At 28.0% G+C, this 26489-nt stretch overlaps 2 protein-coding genes across 3 annotated transcripts; both read left to right on the forward strand.

Annotated features, from left to right (window-relative positions):
- Positions 1-35: 35 nt before the first annotated feature.
- LOC112693435 (pre-mRNA-processing factor 6) lies at positions 36-3029 on the forward strand. The gene is made up of 2 exons (XM_025568501.1): positions 36-559; positions 641-3029. The coding sequence occupies exons 1-2, from the start codon at positions 111-113 to the stop codon at positions 2982-2984; spliced, it is 2793 nt and encodes a 930-aa protein (XP_025424286.1). The 5' UTR covers positions 36-110; the 3' UTR covers positions 2985-3029.
- Positions 3030-5577: 2548 nt separating this feature from the next.
- LOC112693440 ((E3-independent) E2 ubiquitin-conjugating enzyme UBE2O-like) lies at positions 5578-26317 on the forward strand. Of its 2 annotated transcripts, none has more exons than XM_025568508.1 (21): positions 5578-5975; positions 6038-6211; positions 14630-14782; positions 14939-15094; positions 15162-15295; positions 15390-15580; positions 15914-16045; positions 18158-18330; positions 21414-21613; positions 21678-21843; positions 21908-22107; positions 22318-22476; positions 22553-22671; positions 22735-22787; positions 22864-23146; positions 23695-23855; positions 24190-24454; positions 24513-24666; positions 25636-25701; positions 25778-25833; positions 25961-26317. In XM_025568508.1, the coding sequence occupies exons 1-21, from the start codon at positions 5769-5771 to the stop codon at positions 26080-26082; spliced, it is 3324 nt and encodes a 1107-aa protein (XP_025424293.1). In that variant the 5' UTR covers positions 5578-5768; the 3' UTR covers positions 26083-26317. The 2 variants fall into 2 exon arrangements, with proteins under 2 accessions (XP_025424293.1, XP_025424292.1); XM_025568507.1 differs by having other exon boundaries at positions 15390-15643; positions 25961-26316.
- The last annotated feature ends 172 nt before the right edge of the window (positions 26318-26489 follow it).

A 26489-nucleotide genomic window follows, 5' to 3' on the forward strand; every position in this document is an offset into this window, starting at 1 on the left:
TTTTATTTTAATTAGTAATTTTTTCCTTTTTTTTTTTTATTGTTAAATGATTATAAATATTTTAATTTTGATCAGTTTTGAAGAGTGAACATATTCAATAAATTACAATAATGGCTGCACCGCCAGCTGCATTAGTGAGTAAAGTAAAAAAACATTTTATTGGAATTCCTGCACCTCTTGGATATGTTGCTGGTGTTGGTCGTGGTGCCACAGGTTTTACTACTAGGTCTGATATTGGTCCTGCTCGAGATGCAAATGATGTTTCTGACGATCGTCATGCACCACCCACTAAAAAAAAAAAAAAAGATGAAGAAGAAGATGATGATGAAGATTTGAATGATTCTAATTATGATGAATTTAGTGGTTATGGTGGTTCATTATTTAGCAAGGATCCATACGATAAAGACGATGAGGAAGCAGATATGATTTACGAAGAAATTGATAAACGTATGGATGAAAAGCGCAAAGAATACAGAGAAAAGCGATTAAAAGAAGAGTTGGAAAAATATCGTCAAGAGCGACCTAAAATTCAACAACAATTCAGTGATTTAAAAAGAGGGTACATTTTTTATTAAATAATATAATAATAATACTGTTTTTATATTATACTACATTTTTAATTTATAATAATATTTTTTAGATTAACAATGGTCAGTGAAGATGAGTGGCGCAATATTCCTGAAGTTGGAGATGCTAGGAATCGTAAACAAAGAAATCCTAGGGCTGAGAAATTTACACCACTACCAGACACTGTACTAACTCGAAGTCTTGGTGGAGAAACCACATCTTCTATTGATTCAGCTAGTGGTATCATGAGTCAATATCCACATGGTACTGTTACACCTGGGATGTTAACTCCATCTGGAGACCTTGATTTAAGAAAAATGGGACAAGCTCGTAATACTTTAATGAATGTAAAACTTAATCAAGTATCAGACTCTGTAGAAGGACAAACTGTTGTTGATCCTAAAGGTTATCTGACTGATTTACATAGTATGATACCAACATATGGTGGTGATATTAATGATATTAAAAAAGCTAGGTTATTGTTGAAATCTGTTCGAGAGACAAATCCTAATCATCCTCCAGCTTGGATTGCATCTGCTCGTCTTGAAGAAGTAACAGGAAAAATTCAAGCTGCTCGTAATGTTATCATGAAAGGTTGTGAAGATAATCCTAAATCTGAAGATCTTTGGCTTGAAGCTGCTCGTTTACAACCACCAGAAACTGCTAAAGCTGTTATTGCTCAAGCTGTTAGACATATTCCAACATCAGTTCGTATTTGGATTAAAGCTGCTGACTTAGAATCTGAAACTAAAGGTAAAAGAAAAGTTTACCGAAAAGCATTAGAACATATACCGAATTCAGTGCGATTATGGAAAGCTGCTATTGAATTAGAAGATCCAGAGGACGCTCGAATCTTATTAAGTCGTGCTGTCGAATGTTGTCCTACTAGTGTTGATCTTTGGTTAGCTTTAGCTCGTTTAGAAACATATGAAAATGCACGTAAAGTATTGAATAAAGCTCGTGAAAATATTCCTACTGATAGACAAATTTGGACTACTGCTGCTAAATTAGAAGAAGCTAATGGTAATATTAACATGGTAGAAAAAATCATTGACCGAGCTATTTCATCTTTAAGTGCAAATGGTGTTGAAATTAATCGAGAACAATGGATTAAAGAAGCAATAGAAGCTGAAAAATGTGGTTCTGTAAAAACATGTCAAGCTCTCATTAAAGCTATAATTGGTTATGGAATAGAAGATGAAGACCGTAAACACACTTGGATGGAAGATGCTGATTCATGTGCTAGTCAGTCGGCTTATGAGTGTGCACGAGCCATTTTCTCTCATTCATTAGCTGCTTTTCCTAGTAAAAAGTCTATTTGGTTAAGAGCTGCTTACTTTGAAAAAAATCATGGTTCGAGAGAATCTTTAGAAACATTATTACAAAAAGCTGTTGCACATTGTCCGAAATCTGAAGTATTGTGGCTAATGGGAGCCAAATCAAAATGGTTAGCTGGTGATGTACCAGCTGCTCGTGGCATTTTATCACTTGCATTTCAAGCAAATCCTAATTCAGAAGAAATTTGGCTTGCTGCTGTTAAATTAGAATCTGAAAATTCAGAGTTTGATCGTGCAAGGCGTCTTTTATCTAAAGCTCGAGCTTCAGCACCAACTCCAAGAGTTATGATGAAATCTGCTAAGCTTGAATGGTGTTTAAATAACTTAGATACAGCTTTACAAATCCTTGAAGAAGCAATAATAAAATTTCCCGATTACGCTAAATTGTGGTTAATGAAAGGACAGATTGAAGAACAACAAGAAGATGTAGATAGAGCACATGAAACTTATAATTCTGCATTAAAAAAATGTCCTACTTCTATTCCTTTGTGGATATGGTTAGCTAGATTAGATGAAAAACGAAAAATGTTAACTAAAGCTAGATCAGTCTTAGAAAAAGGTCGTTTGAAAAATCCACATAATCCAGAACTGTGGTTGGAAGCAATACGTATAGAATTTCGTGCAGGTATGAGAGATATAGCAAATACAATGATGGCTAAAGCTTTACAGGAATGTCCAAATGCTGGAATATTATGGTCAGAAGCTATATTTTTGGAAGCTAGACCTCAACGCAAAACCAAAAGTGTAGATGCCTTAAAAAAATGTGAACATGATGTTAATGTTCTTTTAGCTGTCTCTAAATTGTTTTGGAGTGAACGTAAGTTACAAAAATGTCGTGAGTGGTTTAATAGAACTGTAAAAATTGATCCAGATTTTGGAGATGCTTGGGCATATTTTTATAGGTTTGAAGTATTACATGGCACTGATGAAACACAGCTAGATATTAAAAAAAGATGTATTGCATCAGAACCTCATCACGGCGAAATGTGGTGTATTGTTTCAAAAAATATCAACAATTGGAGACTAACGACTGAAAATATCTTAATGTTAGTTGCTAAAGATTTACCTATTCCTATTTAAATCAAATAATTTTTATAATTTTCTACATATTGTCAATTTAATAAAGTAGTTAATTGAATTAAAATGATTTATATTTAGTATCATTTTTATAGTATACTTACAATATTATTAAAATTTAGATGTATACATGATGTATAATATATTATTTACATTTCTAATCGATTTGATTTGGTTGATTAATTTCTTATTTTAAACTATATTAAACCATGTAAGTCTTAATTTTGTTAAGAAGGGCTTTAACACCTAAGCCTCTTTTATGGGGTTTTAGTACAGTAGGTTGGTGGAACACATGAGCAAGCAAAATTGTTGGTGGCCAGATGTAAATATTCAAACCATGTGTTTAAGCAAAGTTGCTTTATTAATTTGGTTATCCTTGCCCTTATATATTCATTATGTAGGGCAGCGGTTCTTAATCTGGAGGGTATACCCTACAAGTGAGCTGTGAAATTTTTTAAAAAGCAATGAAACATGAAAATGTTATTTCGGATTAGTATATTTCTATTTTACTAGATACCCTTTTTTTAATAAAAGTTTTTTATGCTGAAAACGATGGTGCTAAAAGTAATTTCTGGAAGTTATTAGTTTTGTTGTTATAGTCATTTAAAGTTTTTCAGTTTTGTTTAAATAGCCATGTTGTATAACTTGTTTCCTATTTATACTGTGGAACAATGAGTAATGTGGTACTACCAAGTAAAGCATTTTTTTTTTTTTTGTATGTTAATATCTTTATGATATAATATTAATAATATATTTATAATAAGCCCCTCTCTGATGTGAATTCAGTCCCCAGGATTTATTTTTTTATTTCATAAAAAATTTTTTTTATTTAATTAAGCTTTTATTTTGTGTAATTAAAGCTCTTAGTAATTATAAATAATAATAAATAATTATTATAAAAGTTTAAATTTAATAATAATTTTAATAATAAAAATTAAATAATTATTATTAAAGTTTAAATTTCAAACACTATATACGAAACACAACATACACTGTATACGTTCACCACACAACTGAATATTTGGAGCGCAGATTTATCGCATACAAGCTTTTCGTGCGTGATAACGTCCATACTGAGAAACAACACAACGTGAGCACACATGCTCGGTTTATGCGTGCTCTAGTGGGTACGCGGCTTTACATTATAAATTCTACTAATCATTCTATATTTGTGAATTATAGTTATTATTACTATTTTTTATATATTATTAAAATGTACTGATTGTGTTGTCATATTACACTCAACACTCAATACTCAATGAATATTTTATAAGCTACAAAACAACACGAGAAAGCACAATACTGGTTTTGAAAAATAATTATAATAAGAAATTATCTAAAATTTAAATGTATTGTAAATAATACAATTACTTAGACTTAAAAGTTAAAATGTAGAATAGGTAATACGAAAACTTAAAATACAATAGTAATTAATAATTATGGTTGTTTTAATTTGTAGGTAGGTACAATGTACATGATAAAAAATATTGAGTTCGAGTTCCAAAATATAATTTAAAGTTCGGTTCGATTTAAAAAATCAGGGTTCGACCCATCACTAATATATATTTATATATATATTAATAAATGCTATGGGGTGGGGGTGAATTGGCTTTATTTCCCCCTCCCCCCTTGAACATCATGTACAACCATCACTGGCTTCAACCCTACAATTTTAACCAACAATTGTAAATTGAGGCTTTGTCCCCATACCTTTAAATGATCCAAAATAATTATTATTATTAGTTATAATTACTAAGAGCTCTAATTTTACAAAATAAAAGCTTAATTAATAAAAAAAAATCCTTATGAAATAAAATAATAAATGTATACGATAATAAATCCTGGGGACTGAATTCACATTAGGGAGGGGCTTATTATAAATATATTATTAATATTAGATTATAAAGATATTAACATAAAAAAAAAAAAAATTGCTTTACTTGGTAGTACCACATTACTCATTGTTCCACGGTGTATAAGTAGATTAGGTTGGATTAGGTTAACACTGCGTGCCCAAAATTACCATTTTTTTTTTTTATAGAGCGTGCCATGAAAAAAATATTAAAAATATTATATTTTGTTATATTATAATTTGATTGCATAATTAATGTATTAGTTTAAAAGGTTAGTTTAGGTACATAATAATAATAATAATATTGCTTTGTTAATTATTTATATTATATTATATTATATTATATTATATTATATAATATATTATATATATAATAATATATTATATTATATTATATTTATATTATATTCTAGGTCCTATAATATTATATATTATATAATATCTAATAGTAAATCTTTTCGCGTGCCATGGATTTGCCATCCCTGATATATAGTGTCAAATGATTGAAGTGGAGCGAATTAGTGTTAAATATACTTTAAATGTATAATAAAATAATATATTTTCTATTTTCAAAATCGGCGCTGAAAATTATCTATAACTGTTGCATAACGTCCTTGTGATTCAATATGATTGGTGGAGAATGTCAAACCAAAGCTTCCATATGATTACACTATACATCTAAAAAAAAAAAAAAGAAATAAAAACAACGTTTATCAGTATTTTTCATGAATCATCTATCATTGTACCTATTAAAAATTAAGATTGAAATCACTTTTAGATAAATAATTAGGGATTTCTATATAGATATTTTTGTCGCATGTTTTTAAATACATTTTATATTGATTGATCAGTAACAGTTAAATACTTAGCGTTTTGGCGCGTGTTACTTTTGTCCCTTTCGCTTCTACTAAACATATTTTACACGCAACTAAATAATGGAAAAGGATGATGAAAAGTTTTTTTACGAAGATGTAGTGGCCATGGTGTCTCCAAAATCTGGTCTAGTTAAGTATGGATTGGTTTTAACTACAAATAGAACGCGATCGGAAACGGAGCTAAAAAAAAGCTCGTATAAAAGTCCCAATGAAATTAAAGTAATTTGGCATCCAAATGGAACCGAGGAAATTATCTCTGATGATAAAGTATAACGATCTATAAGTAAAATGCGTTCAAATTAACTTTTAATAATTTTTTTATTGCATAGGTTGTGTTGATCGATCGATCACTGATGCCTGGTGATGTAGTACGTAAGGTCAGTGAAGGTAAACCAAGTCAGTTTGGGTACTGTGAAAATGTTGATATTTATGCCACGGTAAAAATACTTAACACCAACAAGATAATCGAAAACATAAGTTCTCGAAACTTAACTCACACCAAGGTATGTACTTATTTAATATTTTAATTTCCAAGGTCTTACATAAATTCCAAATTTTTTAATTTAATAGTGTTGCTAAATTATTTTACTGTTTTAATTACTATGGTAGTAAATATATTACTATTTATTAACACTATTAATTATTTAATATTATTATTAAATTTATATTATTATTTATTAATTTATATTATTATTAAATTTATTATAATATATATAGATTATTATATGAATAAACATTTATTGATTTGTTATTTTTAATTATTAATAAAGAAATTGAAAAATAGTTAAAAATAAAATGCTATCAGGTTGGTCAGATGAGTTGATCTAAAAAATAAGAAGCCTCTAATATGATTTCTGATTTTGTGACTATTGTTTAATAATATTAATATATACTTTAAGCAGAACAGCTGATATATTCAAGTAAATGAGCTTGAGTATAATCTAGGATAATCAGCAGTGGCGTAGCCAAAAATTTCCCAAGGGAGGTGCCATCAAAAATAACACCAAAATCATACATTAAAATCCATTGGGGTATTAAATTATTGATAAATGGTACATGTATAAAAGATACTTTAAAATATTCTTCTGGACTATGGAAACTAACATTAACACATTTGGTTTGTTTATTACAAATACAAGGCATTTTAATATCAACATTTACAATAGAAGCTAATTTAGAAACATTTTTTATTATTTTTTTGAAAGAGTTATTGGCAGCTTTTCGATTAATTTGTTAGGCCTTTTTTTTATTTTTATTACGTTAGTCAAAACCTTGCATACGTTTTGATGCTTACTTTGTAAAAGCTTACTCAAATTAAAATTATAAGGAAACTTTTTGTTATTTATCGCAAGACAATATATCTACTATTTTTATTTTTATTTGCAAATAACAAATCATTTTTTTTATTTTATATAATATAATTCAAGTATATATATTATTGTATTCAAATATACTACATGGATCAAGGGGGACTGACCCCTGGCCACCCTTAATTTTGTCACTGATGATCGATGGAATCATGGACAAATGTTAGTAATTACCTAGTCGTGCCATAAGTCTTGTCCCTTATACAATTGTGTATATTTTATAAATAAAATAAAACAAGTATAAAAATCTTATGTTATTTATTTTTTATCAACTTAGTAACTAAAAAAAACTAAATACTATTCAAAATGTCCACCATTTGCATTAATATATTTCTTCAAACAATTTGGCCACTCGTCTATCACAACACGCACCATTTTCAACGGTATTGAGGCAACTGATTTCATTAAATCGGCTTTTAAGGACTCGATATTTCTATGGGGCTTAGAACAGGCCTTCTCTTCTAAAATACTCCACAGTCTATAATCCAAAAGATTGAGGTCTGGACTTCCTGAGGGCCAATTTTGAGTGGCAATAAATCCAGGTAAATTGACCTCCAACCAGCGTTGTGTCGTTTTTGCTTTATGTACAGGCGTTGAATCCGGCTGAAAAGTCCAGTTCTTTCCAACAAAGTATCACTTATAGGCTTCACTATCTTTTCAAAATATCACTTTGGTAGTTAAACGCGCGTGTTTTGACTCCCTGCTCACAGAAATGCAGTTGAGTAACACCCTCATATGACGCTCCCCACCAAACCTAACCTAATCTAACCATCACTGAGGCTGGATGATGTCCTCTTTCTACCCTATGAATTTTTTCAGCAGCTTCCCAAGAGCTGTGAGCATAAACTCTATCATTTTGACGGTTAAATTTTTCTTCTATGGTAAAAATTTTTTCATCTGTAAACAGTATCTGTCTGTGACCATTTTTCGCGTACTGTTGAAGTAACTTCTTTGCTCTTATCGCTCTAATTTTACGTAAAGCGTCTGTTAACCGCTGGCCGATGCTTCTTCGATAAGCTCCAAGGCCCAGGTCTTCTTTAATTATGCGTGACATAGTTTTTGGTGGAATTTTCATTTCTCTAGCCATGATTTTTTGTTTACGGAGTGGATTTCTGCGAATCCTCTGTGCGACAGCTTTGACTGCTGCAGTTGTTCTAGTTTCACGTGGACGTCCACTTCTTGGCTTGTCATCTATAGTGTTCAACTCGTTAAACCGTTTAATGGTCCGATAAACAAATTTTTTCGTTATTTTTAACGTTTTTAATAAGTTAAAAATCTCTATTGGTGTTTTATTACACTTAAATAACGCAACGACAGCAATACGATTTTCTTTAATACTCCATTCCATGTTTAATACGTGACGTGAACTATCGTACTAACCAGAAATAGTAGATATGACACTTATTGAAAATTATACCCATAAATAAAGTCATTAGTGCTATCGTACAATATTTATAGAACAACTGATAAGTAGGGACAGAACTTATGGCACGACTAGTTAAAAAAAAGCTTTTTACATTTTCTTACTGATACTTTTCCTACAGAGGTTAAATTTGAAATGTTTACTATAATTTCATCCAAAAACTTTTCCAATAGTCATTTACATAAGTAGTACTTAAAATTGGTCACTTTTTTAATTATACATTTTTTTTCATTCTACTACAATTAATTATAAAAATAATTAAGTATGAAAAAAAATATTTTAATCATTTATAACTAATTTATTTTTAAGAAATGTCAAATGAATATTATACACTGTCATATTAATCCATTGATTGACATTGCATGTTCACTATAATAATCATTTCATTTATTTTATACTAGCTGAAATACCCGTCGTTGCCGGGTTTAAATATATAAATGTATGTAACCAGGCAAGATTAAATTTTGTTAAATCTATTGAAATTTAAATTAATTAAGATTTTTGAAATAATATTTTATACATATTAATTTAGTTTTTAAGATGATTATTATCATAACTTATTCGATAAGTTATAGCTTACAACTACCTGAACCTCTCTACAGTTTGGTATTCTGTTGAATACATATAGCATCTCACTTCTCCGAATATTTTACCTTTTGTCAATAAGTTCATGGTCTTTTTTACTTTTAACCGAAACACTCTTGCAATTATATCATGTCGATCATAAGATCTTTGACCGGGAAGTAAGAGCTCTTTTATCTCGTCCCAGCGAGGATTACATGTAAAAGTAATAAAAAGGTCAGGACGACCGTAATGTCTAACGTAGGTCATAGCATCTTGTGTTCTTTCGTGCATGTACGTTGGCCCACCAGTAAAAGTTGACGGGAGTATAACCATTTGGCCTAACTGATTAGCTTCTATGTCTCGTCGTCCAATCGCATCTTTTAAATGAATATAACTATCTGCACGCAATTTGGCTTGGTTGTTTTTGATGTAATTTAGTTTTTCAGTTTCAATTTTGGCGTATTCATCAACCAAATATTGACTGAAAAGAGAACGATAATTAACTAAATAGTTGTCTTCCCCTTCTCTGACCATTATTCTATATGAGTAAAAACTTGATGCAGAGACAGTTTTTTTTAAGCGGTAACTTGGTTTTTGGATCGCGTTGTGGTATATTGATTGCATACCCATCATCCCCCCAACAAAACATTAAAGGATACTGCAGTGCGTCGTATGCTCGATGTATCTCACTGATACGGTGAAGTGAGTTACTTCGGTTTTCGAGGATGATGTCTTTTCGATCAATCTGCTGATCTACTAACACTAAAGTAACTTCATTTGCCGTTGGTGCATTATACCTGCCTCTATGTTCTTCTGGTGGTTTTTTATCTGCATGTATTACAACTTTAAATGACTCTGAAGGAGGTATTTTATCGATGGTAAATTGTAATGATCAATTGTAAATTATGCGGTGGCATGCCTAGTAAATCCAATGAGTTTAAAAACTCTGTTGAATAATTTACAACTTCAGTAGCATCGCAAACTGTATCTAGATTTGTATGACACCAAGTTTTTTGGTAAAAAATTTTGTATCTTGAGATTTAATTCGTTGACCTCCACATTTTTTGCTACTAAAATTGCTCTTTCTGCCAGCCACTCATGATTTGTGTATTGTCTGTGTACACTGGGACATATCTGGTCAATGAGAGCATCTTGCGAATAAATGATTGTGCAGAAATCGTTCGGTAATTTTATACATCCCGTTTCATCTGTAGTAACTTTCCCATCTTCAATATCTAACAATTGTTTTGAGAATCTTTTGCACGCAGCTTTTTTTGATTGAATCGAAATCGAAGTATCGAAATCGTTCGCTATCTATCTTTATATATATTTCGACCATGAATTGTTGACAAAGCTTATGCATCGTAAAATAACTTAGTCCTGATCGCGTCTAATTATCAACCGATATGCATAATTTTTTGAACTAACATTCTTATTTGTTTTGGCACCTGTTGCGGGATCTTTTTGTTTAATATTTATGCAATACCCGTCATTTACTACCAAAAATAAAATTAATAGTTTTTAAATAGATTCGTCCAATGGTTTGAGCTGTGCGTTGATAGCAGTCAATCAGCTTACTGTTTTATATATACAGATAATTCATTTTCAATAGCGCAGTTATCGACCTGGTCAAAAAATATTAAACCGATTTCAACCCTTTAAATTCAAAATTTCGAAAAATCCTTTCTTAGCGCACGTCTACATCATAATAGCTATCTGAATGCCAAATTTCAGCCAGATCCGTCCAGTGGTTTGAGCTGTGCGTTGATAGCAGTCAATCAACTTACTGTTTTATATATACAGATATATTATTTTGTTAAAATGTAATTCTGGTATCAACTATAAGAACTATTGTAACTGAGTCATTTAGATTAATTTTATTGTATTTACTTATCTTTTGTAATGGTTTTAATAACATATAAAAGAACAATAATACAATTTGATCACATTGGATTTGTATAAAATTTAAATTTCTCATTACTTCAAAGTAGATTACCACAAGATTAACAAGGTAATACACATTGTAGGAATAACAAGATAAACCCCAAATTAATAATATAATGAAAATATTCCATTTATACACTAGTGATGGGGCGATAACAAATAAGTATTTAAATCCAATACATTCAAACGATTTTGTCTAATATTTGAAATTTTTTTTAATAATATGTCATAAGACATTAAACACTAGTTACTTGTTACAATACAAAATTTTTTATAAATTATTTAATTAATAAAGATTATTTAAAATATTAAGATGTTTAATACTTCAAAACAGGTTGCCAACCAGTCAATCTTTTTAGAAATATAGGTCGATTGTTATAAAAATTAACTATTGGTTGATCTTTGGCGTAGGGAAATTGGCGTCCCCACCGCCCAGTGCATTATAGTAAATGCACTGCAATAGCCCTAACCTAACCTTTACTGGTTGGGGTAGTCTGGTCTTCCAGGTTGGGGTAGTCTGGTCTTCCAGGTTGGGGTAGTCTGGTCCTCCAGGTTGGGGGTTGAGCGTAGAGCTAATGACCCTACATCTTTAAAACTAATTGTTATGATTTAACCAAAATCGCCCTGGATGAAAAAATGTTGCGCTAAAGAATTTCTCGATTGGAACATGGAATGTACAATCGCTGTATAGGGCCGAACATCTGATGACAGTAGTATTGAGTCTTGAACGGTATCAACTGAATATAGCTGCGATTCAAGAAACTAGATGGCCAGGGTAAGGAAACCTAAAAACTAATAATTGGACCTACTTCTACAATGGTGGACTGGATCATCAAGTAGGAGTGGGCTTTGTCGTGAATGACAAACTCTTACCTAATGTTAAACGCTTTGAAGCAATTAACGACAGAATATGCTATCTGGAATTAAAATGTAAATGGTACAACTAATAATAATCAATGGTTACGTACCTACTGAGGACATTAAGAATGAATTCCACGAAAAACTGGATACTATAAGTAACCTACTACCAAACAACAAAGTTAAAATAATACTTAGAGATTTTAATGGTAAGATAGGCCAAGAACCCTTCTTCAGTCTAACAATAGGTAAAAATAGCTTACATACAAACTTAAATGACAATGGTTCAAGACTGGTAAATTTTGCTATGGCACGAAATATGGTAATAAGTAGCATTATCTTCCCTTATAAAAACATACATAAGCAAACGTGGGTTTGACCAGATGGACGAACGAGAAACCAGATAGACCACGCAGCAATTGATGATAGAATTAAAAGATGTATAATGGATGTACGCAGCATGAGAGGTAGCAGCGGAATATCAGACCATTACATTGTGAAAACAAAAGTCAAAATTAGATTATCTATAAAATGGAAAGAGCGAAAAGCACTAGTCAAAAAGCTAAACATTGAACAACTTAAGAATCCTCAGACAACAGAACAATGCAAAAATAGGTTAAATTATACATTGCGAACAGTGGAAGAGAAGAGCAGTATAGATGATATGTGGGAAAAAAGAGAGAAGTCAGTGAAGAAAATAGCAGAGGAAGTTCTTGGATTTCAAGGAAAACAATCAATAAATAAATGGTTTAACAAAGAACGGAAAACTGCAATTGTAAAAAATTACACTGTTAGAACAATAATGTTAAGAGATCCAGGTAAAGCCAATAAACAAGAATTAGCCTTAAAACAAAGAGAAGCAAAACAGATAATTAGAAAAAACAAAAGAATGTGGGAGAAAGCCAGAATAGAAACCATCGAAAATAGCTACAAAAATAGTATAAAACTTTTCTTTGGAAGGGCAAACGATATCAAAAATGGATTTAAACCAAGATCAACAATAATGAAAGACGATGAGAGAAATTTAATTACCGTTAGAAAAGAAGTAACAAAAGAATTCAAAAAGGTTTTTGAAAAAATACTGAATGTATCAACTCAAACAGAAACGAACAATGATGATGTTACCACAATAGACCAATACTTAGAAGACCCTCATTGGAAGAGGTTGAAATGGCGGTCAAAATGTTTAAGGGAGGAAAGGCACCTGGAGAAGACTCAATAATGTCGGAACTTTTAAAGCAAGGTGAAAGTACTGTAATGTTATGCCTAAAACAACTGATAAACAAAGTATGGAAAGAAGTAACAATACCAAAACCATGGCAGGTATCAGTACTGCGCCCAATATATAAAAAAGGAGGTATAATGAACTGTAAAAACTATAGGGGTATATCCCTACTTAACATATCGTATAAGGTACTCTCGAACATAATTTTAAATAGACTAAAACCGTATGCTAAAGAGGTAGTAGGAGACTACCAAACAGGTTTCACAGCTGGAAAATCTACCACTGATCAAATACATATTATCAAACAAATAACAAGGAAGAGTCACAAGTTTGATAAAGATGTATACCTGCTATTTGTTGATTAAACAAGCCTACGACTCGATAGTAAGAAGTACCCTGTGGAACGAAATGATCAAACTAGGAATTCCAGCCAAGCTCATCAGAATGGTGAAAATATGTATGCTAGATTCAAGGTGCAAAGTGAAGTTCAACTCAGCAATATCAGAGGAGTTTACAGTAAATACAGGGGTAAGGCAGGGTGATGCTTTGTCTCCGGTCTTATTTAACATTGCCTCGGAATTGGTAATTAGAAGAATAACACAAAACAAACCCCAAGGTTTGAATATAGGACAAGGAAAACAGATAACATAAGCCGTAAATGCAGATGATGTAGTCGTAATAGCAGAGACAGAGGATAGCCTAAAGAGAACAACCGAAATGTTGAGTGAGAAAGCAGGAAAGATTGGGTTTATTATTAATGAAAATAAAATCAAATTCATAATTGTATCTAGGAGAAAACACCTACAAAGTGCTATAACAATAAAAGACATGTCATTCGAAAGAGTTTGGAACTTTAAGTACTTAGGAGTAGATATAAATTCAAAGGCAAATAGGGTAGTTATGAAATAAGATCAAATAAAGAACTGAATGCTTTATTTAACAAATCCAGTATAGTTGCCACACTCAAAAACCAAAGAATAAGATGAGCCGGACACGTATGGAGAACAAAAGACCAATTTCTATAGATCACGAAATGGAAACCGAACAAAAGGTGACTGAGAGGAAGGCCTAGACAACGGTGGGAAGATCGAGTCCAGAAAGATATCAGGACGTTAGGAGTTATGAATGGAGAGAAACTAGCAGTACATAGAGAACATGGAGGGAGATAGTGGAAGCTACAATGGGCCTAAATGGGTTTGAATAAACGTCAAAAAAAAAAAAAAACTATTGGTTGATCTCATAATAATTTAGAGCTTCTCAGACTTTTTTTTTTTTTTGTTTGCTCATCAAACTTCTTCCTTAAGACCTAAATTCTCCTGGATGTCAATCACCAAGAACTTATAATTTCAAATGTAGCTCACTTGTTTGAGGTTGGCGACTCTTGTCTTAAAACATTATACTGGCTTTTGCTTAGGAATGTAATTTAAAGATTCAATGATTTATCATTCATTTTAAATTAGTATAACAAGTATGACTAAACCTATAAAAAAAAAAAAAAATTTTAAAACTTTCATCTTATCAAGTTGTTTTATTTTTATAGCCATTTTCCATAGACTCCTCAGTTTTTTATGAATCATGGGTTGGCGGTGTCTATGATGTTAAATGTAAAGTTACATTTGCTTCTCAAGATGGGTCTATTTTTACATTAGATGATCCATTTAGGCAAGATTTTATAAGTTTATCTACAAGTGATGTAAGTCATGTATTAAATATTTTAAAGAAGGAATAAAATTAAGTCATAGTTTTTAATTGTATTGCATACCTGTATTTGTTTGGTAGTAACAATATAAATATTAATATATAAAAAGATTTTTTCATAATATTAATACTAAAAATGTGTTTGATTTAGAGTTTTTCCATTGATGACAATGTATTCTATCATGGACAAAAGTTGAAAATGTGTCTAGATTCTTTAGAAAATGCCAAATTTATAACTATCAGCAACTTAATGAATTGTTTGTGGCATAATTATAAGAAGAAATGTAATTTAAAACTTGCAGCCAAGGTATTAAATTTTTTATTAAAATACGTTTTTGTATTATAATTAATTATATTTTTTATTTCATTTTTAGTGGATCAAAGTTTATGTACAAGATATTTCTGTGTTATCTGTTGAAGTTGAATGGTATTGCCAAACATCAAGTAGAACGAAACCTCGCGAAGAACATTGGCCAGAAAGAATTATTACTGGAGATAATTTAAAAAAGTTAATACTGAATAAAATTTATATTTATTATTATATTATATTATATTACTTTTATATAATCTTAATATTATTTTAACAACAATGTCATTTTCAGACTGAAAACTATAGATTTATTTGAACCATGTTCAATTCAAGTGGGTGATACACAGTGGTATACTATTAAAGACACTGACAATTTGATAACAATAAAACAATGGCGTACTAAATGTACAGAAACTTTTGATACAGGGTCTGGTGTATCATCTTGTAAAATTAAAAAAGAAAAACATCACAACAAATTTCTAGGTACCAAAAAAGCTCAGAAGAGTATGAATTCTATCGATTTTGAAACTTTAGATGAATTAATATGTATGTAGTATTTTATTAAATAATAATTGTTTAAAACATTGCTTAGTTGTTACATTATCATAACTAATTATTAGATAAATAATAAATGATTTAATAATAGTTAATAATTAACTTTTTCCTCGCATTAAATATTTTATTGTTGTAAATAATAAATTTATATATTATGTTTTTATTTTTAAATATTATACCTAAAAAAATATTAATTATATAATTAATATTTCTTTCTTTGTTTTTCAACTATAAATCTAATTTACAATGATATTTTTTTAGGTGCACAAAGTGTTTCTAATCGGAATGTTTCATCTTTACAAATTCAAAGAACTGAACGAATAGTAAATAGAGAAATTAAATTTACTACACAATCAAAAAAATCTGAACCTAAACCTTCTTCAAGCACAATAGGTAAAATTATATATTTAATAGGTGTATCTATCTACCCTGCATTACTTCAACTATAGCAAACTCACTTTTCTCATTTTTAGTGACTTTTTTTATCAAATTTTGATTTAATGTTAAATATATGTGGAAGTTTATATTTTAAAAAGGTAAAATATGATAATAAAATATCTTATTTTAAGTCATTTTTTTTTTTTTTTACTTTTCCATATTTTACTTTTAGCATCGATAAAATAAAATTAAAAATGTTAAGTGAATTTTAGATAGTCATTTGTCCCATTTTTAATACATTTTTTACGTCATTTATTTAATTTTTCACATTTTTAATACTTTTTTTTATATTATAATTTAATTGTATAGGTCATAATTACATTTTTTCTAAGGTATTTTTTTGAGCATTAAAATCTGTGCCTTAGTTATTACATATAATCATTCTCATAATTTGTAAAAAAAAAAAATATATACTAAGTTTTTTTATTTTGTATTATAATTTAAAAGAATCTCCCTTTTTATAGGTATAATAAGATAATTAGTTATATAGTTTTAATTTTTACAGAACTTTTAACTTGTAGATCAAAAAAAAAAAAATAAAAAAATAGTTTTGTATGTTGTAAAAATATTTGTAATATTATTGAAATGTGCAAAAATCATCTAACTAAAATTTAAATATTTATTCTGTATTATAAATTTTAATAAGCTAATTTACAGTTAAAAAGTTTGTTTATCAAATTGAAGTTTTATAAAATATCAATGACTAATTACTATTTTTATACTTCAAGATAATATGAAGCTTTGAATTTAAAAAATATAAATACATTTGTAACAATATACATGCATAAATAGAGCTTTTTATGTTTCAATTAATTTCTATTAGGTATGAAAAAAAAAAAAATGTTACTCTATATTATACTGTATATGTTAAAATTAGAGATGTAATGTATATTCGAATAATCGAATATTTGAACATTCGAATATCAGTATTTGATGCTACAATACCTTATTTATTTTATCTGTTTTTCCATGACAAGCTTTTTATACTATTTATTATTAATAAGTAATCCATATCTACAAAACTAAAGATAATGTATGTCAATGATTAATCGAACTAAATACAAAAATAGTTCTTGCAGGTCCCTGTTCGTAGTTTGCTTTATTTTACTCGTTGTAGACATATATTTTAACATACAATCAAAAGTGCCGTGCCAGAACCTAATGTTTTGCTTGTTGTAAGCAGTATCTCATTCTAAGTGATGCTCGTTATAGTGATTTATAATTAATACTATATTAATAATAATTTAATTATGATATTTGAGTATTTTGCACAATTTTTATTTTTGTATTTTAATTGCCATGTCAAATATTAAATATCACTAGCTTCGAATCCACTTCTCGCAGACCTTATGCACCATAAGCCATATAATATTATTATTAAACGTTTTGTATTGCGCAAAAACTTAAATGAATAATTTTCATTACGTATTGTATTGTAGCTTCGAATACTGATATTCGAATGGTCGAATATTCAAATATTTGAATTATTTACGCTCAACCTATTCGAATTCAAATACTCGAATAATTCCCATCACTGGTTAAAATATATTAATACTAAATAGCATTTAGTTTACTTAAAAATATTTGATACAATTAATTCACACAAACATTAAATTCCTATATTTTTATAGTACATTTAAAATAAATGTACTCATACAATAAAAAGAAAAAAATTTAAAAAATTTCTTTAAAATTACATTTTTGTAAAACATTGTAAATCTCTGATATTGAGTATAAACTGTATTTGTTAAAATTTTAATTCTTATGTGATATGTAATATTGATCAAAATATTTAACTTGACTAAAATTTATTTGTACAACGATTAAAACTAAAATAATATTAATATAACTTGAATAAAAAATACTGTATATAACATATTGATATCAATATTTAAAATTGTTTTTGCAATTTCCAAAAAAAAAAAATATTTGGTTTATCATCACAAAAAAAAAACAATGTATCCCCCTTATATATATATATATATATATATATATATTATATCATCAGTTTTAATTTTAATTAACTACATTTATTTATTTTATATTTAACCGTGAAATTATTTGTAGGGAATAGTTCCATACATACAACAAAATCAAGTAGACTAAAAAGACATCGGATGTGGAAAACATTGGTAAAAAAGAGTAAACAATTTAATGTTCCAAAAGTTTCTACAAAATCTAAATCAAAAGTTGTTGTTGAGATTTGTCACACTAAATCTATGGTAGATGTTATATGGCAGGTATGTATTTCATTTTTTGCAATATTATGTATTTCTACTATTCTATTACAATCATGAATTTAATAATCATAATATGGTCTACTCTCCTTTATTTTTCTGAAACGCATGTTTTTTTTCATTTTCTGATAAAAAAAAACTATTATTAATATATTAATAATTTTTTACATGAAAATTAGTATTTGAATAATGTTTTCTAAATTCATGTTGATTAATTGATAATAATTTATGTTTGTTTGTTCAGCAATTTAGTCTGTGGTATACAATTGTTTCTAATAGTTAGCTAATACTGCTAATTATAGATATTGGTTAATATTAAGAGTGTCAACAATATATATTGATTAGTTAAAAATATCAATTTATTTTTTTCATTTCATTTTTTTCAAATTTTAGTTAGTTGATGATTAGTAGTACATCAAAATAGACGTGGTTATGCTTTATACAATTTTGGAGTATGAAGCAGATGAAGAACTATTGCTACTTGTGAATAATTTCCGTAATGGAAATCATGAAATGTTTAGTCAACGGAGCAGGGAGGGATGTTTCAGTATTTTAATTAGTAATAAAAATAAATAAAACATATAATAAAATATAAATAATATATTGAAAAATATTTTAATAATGTATAAAATAATTTAATCCCGCACTGCGTTTCACTCAAAAATTGCTTCGTGGCGACTGCAGCGCGATTGACGTGCGTGATTCGACAATCGCGCACGTGAATTATTAATAAACATCAATACTATTTTTCATGGTTTCAACTTTTGCGTGATTACGCATTGTGCATCGCGCACCACACAATCACGGATGCGTGGTTGTAGGAAACCATGGCTTAAGCCAGATTCTGGTCTGACGACAGCTATGTTTGTTCTGTTTTTGACACCAACCTTTGCATATTGTGTCCATTACATCTTACTTTTATTGCTTACATTTTGTTTATTGAATAGTACTCTTGTATAGCCACCATATACTGCCATGAGTTTTATGTTTTTTTTTTTTTTTTATCGATATATGTATTAATATCGACTTTATTGTGATTGATAATAATGGCTTCTTATATTGATATTTTAAATATTGTACCTTCGTTTGATGTTGACATCTCTAGTCATTATCCTGATGGTTTAAATCTTCATTAATTTTTTTTAGGGTAAGGGTTATAATAACATTTTTCCATTTGGTTGGTAATGTACCCATTCTCCAGATTTAATTTAATAAATTTAGTAGAACTTGCCACTTAAGGGATATTTTGTAAAAAAATTAATGGGTTTTAGTATATGTATTTCCAAAGCAATAATGAAGTATGATACTATAGTAGTTTAAACAGTCTAATATCTAAGTATGTGACAAAAACGGAATAATTGTAAAATATGTTAAATTAAATTTAACTTATTTTATTAGAAATCTTATAAAACAAATGTATCACTTATAAATCTAAGCCCTACCATTACTAAAAATTGAATTGTATTAAATTTATATAGTATGTATTAGCACTATATTCAGTACATTTTCTTCAATACACATACAATAATATTTATTAGCATGAGAATTATTTTTTAGAAACAATGTGGTTTAATCATGGGCGCCCGCTGGAAATTTATCAGCAAGGGTATAATAAAATCAAACACCAAAAACGTATGTCAAAAAATGTATTCTTAGCAAACAATAAAATATTTCAGAGTTATTCACACTTGAGTCGTTATTAAATAAAAACCAAAGACTTCACAGTTGTTCAATTGCAAAACTTGTTATTAACTGTTCAATTAACTTTTTGCAGGGTGGAGCAAATGCCCCATTTGCCCCCCCACCTGGGCGCCCATAAGTTTAATGATTGGTTGGTACTACCTAATAGTTTTGTTTTTAAGTGGATGGCAACAATTTGTGTGTCTTATATATAAATATATATTAAATTAATGATCTATGAATGAATAAATAAATATAATATTTTTTTTATCCTTCTTTAAATATCTAACATTAGAAGTGTACTTAAGTTTTTGCCAGGAGTAAGTATTCGTTAGTATGATTTTGTAACCAGCAATTTAATCAACAATACAAAAACTAATATGGGGAATATTTTTAAAACATGGCTTTTTCAAATATTAACATTTATACATTTACATAGAAATAATATTATTAAGTTTATAATTTTCTCATATTTTTTATAATAAAAAAATAAAATGTTTAAAAGAGCAATTAATTAAATAATTTTATATATTTAATATTTATGTAAAAAAAAAAAAACTGTGTTAATATACAAAATACAGTCTATTTATCATCACAATTTCATTTAGAAGAGTTAGATAGATTTGGTTAACATATTTTGTTTAGTGCAGTAAATTTATATTTGGAATAGAATAAATTTTTTATATAGGTTATTAATAATAATTAGAGCGCGGATTTCTATGCAATTGCATATTTTTTCCCTTTCAATATTTTTGGATTTTTGTCAGTTATCTCCACGAATCATAATTTGAAGCTAATGGTGAAATTTTTTTTTGCATATTTCTGCATATTTAGAGGTTATTGCATATTTTTGCATATTTTGGCAAAATTCAAAATGCATATTGAAGTGAAAATTTAAAAAATAAATTTCATAGTCACTAAATAATAATTTATATATATATATTTAGTTATAAAATAAATAATCGATTACGACGTAAACTTAATCGCTCTTGCTGTGTCAGTTGATTATCGACATACCACTTCCTTCAAATATGCCCCAATAACTTCGGTTGACATCGAGGGTTCGTTTTCAGTCTTTAAAAATATGTTAACAGATAAACGACACAGCTTCACAGAAGATAAACTTGAAATGCATATGATTATTTATTTTAATAATAAATAAAATTTTAAAGATAAATTAAGTTCAGAAAATTCCCTAAATTTTTTTGTATTAAGTATTTAAGTAATTAATTTGTATAAGTTGAATTATAAATTTTAAATAAATAAAAAAAATCTTGCATATTTTTTACATATTTTCATGATTTTTACTGCATATTATATGGCATATTTTGATACTTTTAAGGGCATACAAATCCGCACTTTTATAATAATAAATACAAATATAATTATATATATTTTATTTATAGGATGGTACTAGAGAAACAGGAGTGCCTTCCACTGATCTATACCCAATTCAGACCCTTGATGATCTCGAATTCTTTCCGGGTGATTTTGTCACTGAAAAAAGTCCTGCTATTGACGTTTATGGTGTTATAGAATCTGTTGATCACACAGAACGTACTGCTCATGTACAATGGTTTAAAGTTTTTCCTGAAAATCCTTCATTGTACGAAAATATTAAATCAACATTACCAAATACCTGTACTTCAAATTTACATAACTTTTTTTAGGCCAAATCCTATTGAAAAGACTGATTTTAGTGTTTATGATTTACGTGATCATCCTGATTTCCATTTTAAATCTGGTTGTCTCATTATACATATTAGCCCTGAAACAAATCCAGATTTAAATACACTAACTGCTGGACAAGTATTAAGTGCTGGGCCTAATGGCAGAGTAATTATTACTATTCATAACTTTTATTCAAATTTTTATAATATTTAAGAGGTATTTTAATTAGATCTTAGTGATGTGGATAAATGGTGAAAAAACAGAATGTTGGCCTCAAGAATTATTTGTTGTCAAACTACATGATGATGATGGCTTTAGCTATCAAGATGAAGAATATGATGATGATGATGATGATGATGATGCTCCTCTTGCTATTGATGATGACTTATCTGAAGATTGGATGTCTATAACCAGTCCTGGATCATCAAAGTTAGTTAAATAATTAAAGAAACATGTGTATGTATATATGTATATATGTATGTACATACACATGTAATATAGTGTAATGTATTTATTTATTTTTTGTAATGTATGTTTGTAATATATTTAATATTTTGTTCATATATATATGTATAAACAAAATGTTAAAAATAATTTTTTTTTCATCCTAATAATAGTAGTAATATTTTTATTCAACAGTAAAAGTCGTGATCAAGAAAATAATGAACGATTTCCCAAATTATTACTTCAATCGTTAAAACAAGCTACTTCGGGTATGAAATCATTTCTAGATGCTGTTGAACACAATCGAGATATTGATAAAGTTTTGAAACTACAAAAGTCTTTAGAACAAATAAGGTAATGTATTAACTTTATTTAATAATGATTTTGTAAACACAAATTATTTATACTTTTCTGATGTATGTACTATTAGGTTAGGATTTAATGTCAGTTCATTTTTGCTAACTTCTGAAACTAGAGAAATAGAAACATCTTATAAGGAGCTTATGGAAAATGTTTCTAAAATGATTGATAAAATAATCTCAAGAATAAGTAATTCTTATATTTTATTTAAAATAATTAATTACTATTTATGGTTATATTATCTTATAACAGGTAATAACAGAGGAGGAGCTGAAGAAGAATTGTCATATGAGACTTTAATTGGAGTTAGTAACATTTATTATTACATTTGAGTTAATATTATTTTATATTAAATTCTTAAAATAATGAATCTATTTTTAGGATAGTGTGGACAAATTAAAAAAGGTAGTGACAGATTTCACGGACAAAGTTAATCGAGCCTTTAAAGATACATTAGGTTCTACCAATTCTTTAGCTATAGCAAAGTGTTGTAAAAAAGAAGACTGTAGTGAAAAAGAAGATTTAAATGTTGGCAAGTTGGATATTATTGAACCAGTCCTAGCAAATCAAATAATAGAACTAAATTCTTCTAATAGTATTTCTGTGGATACACTTGTAGAGCCAGATAAATGTGAAGTAATAGCCAAACCAGAAGAAGCTGGAGGTACTATATCGATTACTAGTTTAAATGCATGCACTATAACTTTTATCTAAAATTATATTCTATTCTTATTTAAGGAGAGTTCTGGAAAAAATTTCGGGGCACAATTTTGAAAAAAATGTAAAATATTGATAAATTGCATGCTTTATTATTCATTATTTATGTATTATTTGCAAGTCCGGGGTGGGGGTTGAACTTCCCCTCCACCGTGGTTTTCACATCTGATTCTTATATTTTATTTAATTAATAAAATAGTTTGAATTTCTAAATAATGAAGCTTAAATATAAATAAAAATATTGATTACAGTAGAATATTTATAATATTATATGATGCTAATTTTTTTGGTAAAATGTCTAAAATATATACTTAAAATAATAAGTTTTTTTATAAATTATATTATGTTAATAATCTTCTAGATTCTATGATTCTATGTTTGTGTGGTAGTAACTATAAATACAACTATGTACTTACACTTTAGTAATTTAATCTTTTTAATTATATTTATATATAGTTGACTATTTCTTGATTTTTTTTTTTTTATTTTTTACAGTTTTTGATATGGTAGAAACGCTTGTGGAAAATTCACACAAATATGCCAATGATTCTTTTAATGTAAATCCAACAGTATTAAAATGTATTAGCAAAGACATTCAAATACTTCAAAGAAGTTTACCAGCTGGGATTTGGGTGAAAAGTTTTGAAAATCGTATGGTAAATAATAATACTTAACTTATATCAATTAATATGAATTAGTTATATTTATTTTATTAAAAATAAAATATTATTAAGTTACAATAACTTAAACATTAATATCTCAAATTATTTTTTTGCGCTTTCAGAATCAGGTTATTATAGTTTAAGTACATTGAAAAAGTTATTTTAAATAGGTATTAAGTTATTAATTAAATTTATGAAGTATTTTTTTTTCAATTTAGAAATGAGTCAATGAAATAGATTATTTTTGTCTAATAAATTTTAGTTTGAAATGTTTATAAATTACATTTATTTAATTTATTTAATAAAATTTAAAATTTACATGTTACAGGATTTGTTTAGTGTAATGATAAGAGGACCTGATAAAACTCCATATGCTGGTGGCTTATTTTTGTTTGATGTAAAATTACCTATTAGCTATCCACTCCAGCCTCCACTTTGTCATTATTATAGTTTTTGCGATGACCGATTAAATCCAAATTTATATGAAGATGGAAAAGTATGTCTTAGCCTTTTGGGCACTTGGTCTGGTCATGGTGTTGAATTGTGGTCACCTAGGGATTCTAATTTATTACAACTTCTAGTATCCATACAAGGTAGTAAAATTAAGTTTCAATTCTTATTTTTGGTACTATAATTGTATTATTATTTCAGGACTGATATTGGTTAGTGAACCTTACTATAATGAAGCTGGATTTGATTCTCAACGAGGTCAAAAGCTTGCAAGAGAAAATTCTCGTGTTTATAATGAAATGGCTTTGATTAAAGTAGTGCAGTCAATGACAAATATTTTAAATATGAGTTATTTGTAAGTTAAATTGTGTTCCTATATCCTAGTATAATCTAGAATAATTTATAGTAATCATTGATACTGTAATCAAGGCAATATTAAAGTGGGGGTGATGAAGATATTCACCTCAGGTGACCAAATTTTGATCCATTTAGGGCAACAGTTCCCAATTTTTTCAAGATTATTACCTGCAAACCGGCTAAGATATTAGATAATATCCCTACCCACTAAAAGAGCATGTGTGTCAGGCCTAACGTAAAACCCGCAATTTTTGGGTTATCGTTTATCACAACCCAATAAAACACCAATATATGGAATTGCAATGATGGCTATATGTATTACATAAAGAAATATTGATATTTTTAATTTTTTGTTTGTATTTATGTAAAAATGGTTTCACAGAAAATAATCAAAAGTACACTGTATAATTATAATTTGAAGATAATAAAACAATAACAATTATACTAAGTGGTTATACATAATAAGTACATAAAAAACAAAGAAAAAAATTATCCAGTCTTTACCCCTCAAAATATCCTATTTTACCCCTTGTGGGGAGGTAATTATTACCAGGTTGGGAACTGCTGATTTAGGGAAAGGCGGCCAAGTACAGATTGTTTCGTTGCTTAGTGTAATATTGTATTATTAAATATTATAAATAACAATTAAAAATTCTCAATAATATACATGTTATAAATAATTATAACTAAGAATATATTAAAAAATAAATGAACATTTTTTTTTTTATTATTCTTTTGAAGGAAAAGGTGTACAATTATGGTATGGTTAACCCTGAGTGCAAAATTTATTTTAACTACTGATTCATTTAATTAAAAATAAAAGTTAATAAACACAATTATTTTAAATTTTAAGTTATTATTTATTAAGGTTTATTAAGTTATTAAGCATTATTTCTTTTTTATTGGAAATGAATGTCTTATTTAAATTTTAATGTATTTAATATTTTTGTTTATGAATTTTTTTTAGGAATTCTAATAATATAAGATATTTTAAAGATGAAATACTAGAACACGTAAAATCTCATGGTCAAGAGTAAGTCATTGGCATTTTGAAAAAAAATTTAAAAAAATAAATAAAAAATAATATCAATTATTCTAATTATTTTCAGATTAATTAACACAATTGAAAATTGGATTAAAATGTCTGAAAGAGACTTGTCTGAAGGTAATACTTAATTATATTTTTCTTAACCAAATCTAAATTGAATTTATAATGTACTAAATACTTTACAGTTTTTTTTTTTTTAATTTTTACATGAAAATATAAATTCACATATTTATTTTATGTTTAGATGAAAAACTACTTCCTGGTTATCCGTTATTGCCGCTTTCTAAAGGTTTCTGTCTATCTATCAAAAAAGCACTAAAAGATTACAATGAAGTATTAGCTACTGTATATAGTATGTTTAAATAACCAACTAGTTACTCTTAAATTTTATCCCTTTCAAATATATATATATATATATATGTGTGTATGCGTTTATAATATATACCATATATAATACAATATAGATATGTTTCATATTCAACTGATGGTTTCTATATTTTTTTTATTAATTTATTATTTAAGTTCCACTTATTAAATTATATCAAAGTTAAACTTAATTTTATCTTATAATCACCAACTACTTCATACTTAGATAATAAAGCAAATGTGATTATAATGAATGAGAACCTCATAGAAAATGTTTTTTATATTAGTCATCATTGTTATACACAATTTTATTCCATTTTGTTGTATTATTTATATTATTTTTATTTCCGTGTATATTTTTTGTAAAGTTTGTTATTTTGTGTAATTTTGGCTTAAACATAAATTAC

This window comes from Sipha flava, unplaced genomic scaffold, assembly GCF_003268045.1.
Source record: "Sipha flava isolate LNK unplaced genomic scaffold, YSA_version1 87_pilon_pilon, whole genome shotgun sequence".
Lineage (NCBI taxonomy): Eukaryota > Metazoa > Arthropoda > Insecta > Hemiptera > Aphididae > Sipha > Sipha flava.